Source organism: Opisthorchis viverrini (assembly GCF_000715545.1).
Source record: "Opisthorchis viverrini unplaced genomic scaffold opera_v5_53, whole genome shotgun sequence".
Classification (NCBI taxonomy): Eukaryota; Metazoa; Platyhelminthes; class Trematoda; order Opisthorchiida; family Opisthorchiidae; genus Opisthorchis; species Opisthorchis viverrini.
In genome coordinates this window covers 538,163-544,603 of record NW_008751710.1, presented here as the reverse complement: position 1 = coordinate 544,603, position 6,441 = coordinate 538,163, and the positions used below count along the sequence as shown (strand labels likewise).

Sequence of the window (6,441 nt, the reverse complement as noted above, 5' to 3'; positions counted from 1 at the left end):
TGTATTTATTTTTATACGTGTCACAGAAATACTAAAAACATTTATTAGTGCACATTCACCTTCTGATTTGTATTATGGCTATCATCAGCTGTGCACTAATATATACTACCTATAGAAAACTATCCAGTACAGCTGAAAAGCAAAGAGACTTGTCACGGATCCGATAAGTCTCTAAAGGGATTTGCCCATGCGTGACAGCGTCATTAGTCAGACATCTTTATCTTAGTCTCTACGCCTTCGAGACTCCGTGTCTCCGACCTGAACAACTAAAAGACATCACTCATCCTGGCAACTCTTCATTCAACGGCCCCTCCCATGCGTCCCTCAACCAGTTACCTCTGATTTACCTAGCTGTCGGTCACATGACCACTGCCTCATGTCCGAGTTTCTGCCCATTAATATGAGTCAAAATAAACCGTTATTGAATTCAAGGGGTCCTTCCACACTGTTGCTTTCCAACCAAAACAACAATGGTTCAGCTGTAATACCCTTTCACTGCCTGGCTATCCGAAGTAAGCATGAGGGGTGATACTGCCAGGTTGACCAAGAAGTAGTCCAGACTCAGATGTTCGGTTCGAACCACGAACCCACTGGTTACTAAGTTCGTGCCCTAAACATTGGGCTACCTCAACCTCAGCATACGCACTCTGCGTCAAATGGGACAAAAGTTATCTCCTGTCCATACCTCCTTCTCTGGACTGATTTATGTTGCGCCTCCGAAACACAAGACCCCATTTGGGACATACCCGTCGAGCCGCTTGGGAGGAACCCATATTTCTTGTGACTTACTCTTAAGGTGTCTGGTGATCCTGATTTAGTGGTTCGCGGGATCCACGTTGTGGGAATTCTGGTTAATCGCAGTTGTGTCAAAATACACTCTGACAGACAGTAACACTGACGATAGCGTCTATAGTAAGTTAGATAGAAGTGATCTTGTGATTATCCTAGGTGATAGGAATGCTAAGGTTGGCCGACCAATTATGAGCTAAGCCCGATTCGGCGGCCGGTTTGTGACTGACGCTCAAAGCTACAGAATGTTTTTTTTTCTAGCTGGCACAAACTTCCGGCNGACACTCTCCAGTATAGCTCAATGGATCGCTGAGGTGCGCAAACCGTCACGCCACGGTAAGGTCCAGTCTCTTCGTGAGGACACACTGGTTAGTTGAAAGTGGATTGACCATCAAATACGGTCACAAGTTAATCATATATATTGAAGTTTGTAATTGCGTTAATACACAGTTCCTTCTGGTCGTCCGTCTTCTTGTCTTCTGACTATAACCCAGTAGCGTCAGGGAAGGTGAAGAGATACAACAGACAGAGAACGCACCCATTCCTCAGATTCACAAAAGCCTTTGACTAGGTGGACAAAGAGGTCCTGTGGGTCATTCTTCCGATGACGGGTTGCACAAACAAATTTACCAGTCTTGCGCAATGGCTAATTTTTGGAACTGTGGGACTATATAAGCAGGTTTGAACACTGACATGGTGCTTAATTGATTCAGCTTGCGTCTTATCGCAGTATGCTAGGGGGATATTCAGAATTCAGCATACGGTGTAAGTCATACTGTAAGGCATACTGTAAGTCAGCAACGCAATCCAAACAAGTCCTACCTGACTCGAGGGTCCATATGTTGCATTCTGTCGAGCAGGGGCTGCAACCTATCGCGGAAACATCCGTCACTGCTGCATTTTGTTGCGGAGTAAGTAGAAGTCCCATCCACATGACTCCCGTTCGAATAGTTGTCTTCCTGTCTTCGCACAACTCTTCTAAAACGCCTGTTTTTTGTCAGTCTACTTATGGGAGACCGGGTAAGAGAATTTGTTTGGAGCAGTCACCATCTACGAGTTGAGACAAAATCACGATGTACCACGCCATTTTATGTACGGCAGCGAGACTTGTCGACCTCATATCCGGATACTCGCCTGGTTGCATATGTAACGCTTGCGGGGAACTGTGAGCCTGAGTCGATGAGACCAGATTCCAGATAACCAAGCTCTTCGGGACGTAAAGATGCAGGGAACTAAAAGCAGCCCAATTCGCAACCAATTACGCCGGTCGGACCATCTGCGGAACGCGAACAGTCGAATCACATCCCGAAACAAACGATATATGGGCCACTGATGATGGACAATGATGTTCGAGGTCGAGCGAAATCGAAGCTACTATACAGGTGCGAAATTCGCGCGAGCTTACTCAACAATAAATTGGATTGTATATCATATAAACGCGGAACTCATCGATGCGGCTCATTTCGAGACACGGCTGATTTCGGTACTCGAACGCAACTGACACGTGACCAAGCGACGAGCATGCCTACACTAATACTAGTAAATTTAACGAGTTGGTCAACTTGTGGACACCTGCATAAGCGAAACCGGACTTGATGGTCACCAGCTACGGCAAAGAATTTGGAGCGACTTCACTCTGGTTCCTAACAGACGAACAAGGCTCCATCTGCCTCTGTTCCACCAGTTTATCCATGAAAACCAAAGTGGAGGGTCCCCCAGGGAAGCACGATCGTATAGTTTCGTCTGATGGAAAGTATGTGATATGTCGAATTTTAAAGGAACTAACTTCATTCCCCTGTGAGTTTGCCAACCGATCTAATTTTCTCGAGCTTACATTAAATTCACTGGCTTTCGCGCAGTAACACATCAGGATCAGCACAAAGCTCAGGCGTTTCATGGCTCTCAGTCTGATGTATTCAGCCAATCAGCGTTTTCGGTGAAGTCGTTTGCTGGAATTCCCACGCCGATTGGTTAGTGGACGGAGCAACCAGTTCCGTACCTTCGATCTGTTCCCGACCACGTCTTTGCCGTTTGAGTCAATGAAAACTTTGCGAGTGCAGTGAAATATCTTGTCCACTGTCCTGGCATGCCACATCGGTGAAGCACAAGACATAAAAACGAAAACAATTTGCGCTAAAAACCTACAAAAGCAGAGGCATCCCTCGAACTGTTCATGTTGCACGTACTACTCAGAGGTAAATACTGGTGACACGAGATGATCTGAAAATGAAAGACGTTAAACGGAAAAGTCATGGTTAAACAGGCCACAAGCATTAGTACGGAGGGTAGGAACGGGGACCTTAGTAATAACGTCTCTACAGTGTAACGGTGACACTACTGATGGGGAGGCATGCATGCAGTATGTTTTCTTCTTATAAATCCACTTTGCGTCTCTTGAAAAGGGAGATCTATTGCAGAATTTGGGGAGTTGCTTTGTAGCATTTCTTGGACGTGAGCAACAGTCAATGAATATCCAGGAAAGTACAGGAAGATGCGTTAAAGAGAAGATGGATATTCAGTTTTTGTAAAAAAAGATGCATATGAGTATTTTGCTTCCCTGTTCAATAGTCTGTTACTGTTAAGTTGGCACTTTTTAATAAATAACTCCTCAGCGAAGGCTTTCTTCCTTTCACCGGCATCTGAATCGAGCCATTAAACTTCAGGCTACTGTAATAATACTTTAAAATGTAGCATTGTATACCGACCTCACCAAGCCCCCAAAACTGAGGAGTGACTGATTTTGTTATATCTTGCTGCTCCACCGATCTGTTGTATCTGATTGCTGTCCCCGTTTCAGGGCCCAGTGACGAAAAAAAAACCTCACCGAACGGAACAAAACAGCTTTCTCCGAAAAACTGAGTGCAGGAGCTTGAGTGCGTGCGAGTGCGAAGATACAATGGCCTCGAGCTATTTTATTGGAGTAACACTGTTTGAACTTGGTTCAACGCTGCCTCCGCGTTATAAGGCTTCGACACAAGGCTGTGGCGCGTTGCATATTGTGGGGGCGTTGTCTGACTTTGGCCGACGTTGGCTCCCGCTGTCTGGGTTTGATACTGTCACGTGCTGCATATTGAGGGGCATTGTCTGTCTGGTCAGCATCTAGAGCAGTCGAGAGGCTCAGTAGATTTCGGGCACTCAGTGGTAACTTCCAGGAATCTGCCATTCCCGATAGGTGTCATCCCGCACAAAATACCACCCAATGATTGTCGTTCTAAATAAACCAGACCAAAATGGTATCAACTGTCGGGTAACTCCTTACAATAATATTAAAAACGTATACACCACCGTGTATACTACCTACAGAAAACTATCCAGTATAGCTGAAAAGCAAATAGACCTGTCACGGATCCGATGTCTCTAAAGGGATTTGCCCATGCGTGACGGCGTCATTAGTCGGACATCTTTATCTTCGTCTCTACGCCTTCGATCCTCCGTGTCTCCGGCCTGAACAACTAAGAAACATCACTCATCCTGGCAATTCTTCATTCAACGGCCCCTCCCATGCGTTCCTTAACCACTTCCTTCTGATTTACCTAGCTGTAAGTCACATGACCACTGCTCTATGTCCAAATTTTTGTCCATTATTATAAATAAAAATAAACCGTTATTGAATTCCAGGGGTCCTTCCACACTGTTACTTTCAACTCCGTCCAAACAAAATGACAATGGCTCAGCCTGCCTGGCTATCCAAAGTAAGCAAGAGGGGTGAGTTACTGCCCGACTGACCAAGAAGAGGTCCAGACTCAGAGGTTATGTTCGAACCACGAGCCCACTGGTTACTAAGTTCTTGCCCTAATCACTGTGCTACGTCAAGCTCAGCGTAATTACTCTGCGTCAAATGGGACAAAAGTCATCTCCTGTTCATACCTTGCTCTCTCGACTGATTTATATTTTGCCTCCGAAACACGCATACCAAACCTCAGTTGGAACATACCCGTCGAGCCGCTTGGGAAGAACCTATATTTCTCGCAAATTACTCCTAGGGTGTCTGGTGATCCTGATTTAGTGGTTCCCGGAATCTGGTTAATCACAGTGCCCGGCGCACCTTACTGGACTGAATTTCACTAAGTAGCCGTCTCTGCACTGTACGAATGAATGGCTCAATCGGGCTCGATGCAGTCCAACGTGGCAAACAATGGTTAGTTGCTGTTGTGTCAACTTACACTCTGACAGACAGCAACACTGACGATAGCGTCTATCGTAAGGTTTTTGTAAAAAAAGATGCATATGAGTATTTTGCTTCCCTGTTCAATAGTCTGTTACTGTTAAGTTGGCACTTTTTAATAAATAACTCCTCAGCGAAGGCTTTCTTCCTTTCACCGGCATCTGAATCGAGCCATTAAACTTCAGGCTACTGTAATAATACTTTAAAATGTAGCATTGTATACCGACCTCACCAAGCCCCCAAAACTGAGGAGTGACTGATTTTGTTATATCTTGCTGCTCCACCGATCTGTTGTATCTGATTGCTGTCCCCGGGTAAAGTGTAGCATTGTATACCGACCTCACTAAGCCCCTAGAACTGAGGAGTGACTGATTCTGTTATGTCTTGCTGTTCCACCGATCTGTTGTATCTGACTGCTGTCCCCGTTTCAGGGCCTAGTGACGAAAACAGACTCACCGAACCGAAAAAGAGAATGCAGGAGCTTGAGTGCGTGCGAGTGCGAAGATACAATGGCCTCGTGCTGCTTTATTAGAGTAACACTGTCTGACCTTGGTCCAACGCTGCCCCGCGTTATCTGGCTTCGATACAAGGCTGTGGCGCGCTGCATATTGCAGCTATTTTATTGGAGTAACACTGTTTGAACTTGGTTCAACGCTGCCTCCGCGTTATAAGGCTTCGACACAAGGCTGTGGCGCGTTGCATATTGTGGGGGCGTTGTCTGACTTTGGCCGACGTTGGCTCCCGCTGTCTGGGTTTGATACTGTCACGTGCTGCATATTGAGGGGCATTGTCTGTCTGGTCAGCATCTAGAGCAGTCGAGAGGCTCAGTAGATTTCGGGCACTCAGTGGTAACTTCCAGGAATCTGCCATTCCCGATAGGTGTCATCCCGCACAAAATACCACCCAATGATTGTCGTTCTAAATAAACCAGACCAAAATGGTATCAACTGTCGGGTAACTCCTTACAATAATATTAAAAACGTATACACCACCGTGTATACTACCTACAGAAAACTATCCAGTATAGCTGAAAAGCAAATAGACCTGTCACGGATCCGATGTCTCTAAAGGGATTTGCCCATGCGTGACGGCGTCATTAGTCGGACATCTTTATCTTCGTCTCTACGCCTTCGATCCTCCGTGTCTCCGGCCTGAACAACTAAGAAACATCACTCATCCTGGCAATTCTTCATTCAACGGCCCCTCCCATGCGTTCCTTAACCACTTCCTTCTGATTTACCTAGCTGTAAGTCACATGACCACTGCTCTATGTCCAAATTTTTGTCCATTATTATAAATAAAAATAAACCGTTATTGAATTCCAGGGGTCCTTCCACACTGTTACTTTCAACTCCGTCCAAACAAAATGACAATGGCTCAGCCTGCCTGGCTATCCAAAGTAAGCAAGAGGGGTGAGTTACTGCCCGACTGACCAAGAAGAGGTCCAGACTCAGAGGTTATGTTCGAACCACGAGCCCACTGGTTAC

The 6,441-nt window shown here is 45.8% G+C and overlaps 1 protein-coding gene across 1 annotated transcript in view; it reads right to left on the bottom strand.

Annotated features, from left to right (window-relative positions):
- T265_03664 (hypothetical protein) overlaps positions 1-3,231 on the bottom strand; it is a gene marked incomplete at both ends in the record, with an annotated part of 6,043 nt that extends 2,812 nt beyond the window's left edge. Inside the window, one exon of the mRNA XM_009168206.1 lies at positions 3,128-3,231. Within this exon, the coding sequence (XP_009166470.1) occupies positions 3,128-3,231 (104 nt within the window). The remainder of the gene's footprint in view (positions 1-3,127) is intronic.
- Between the last annotated feature and the right edge of the window lie 3,210 nt (positions 3,232-6,441).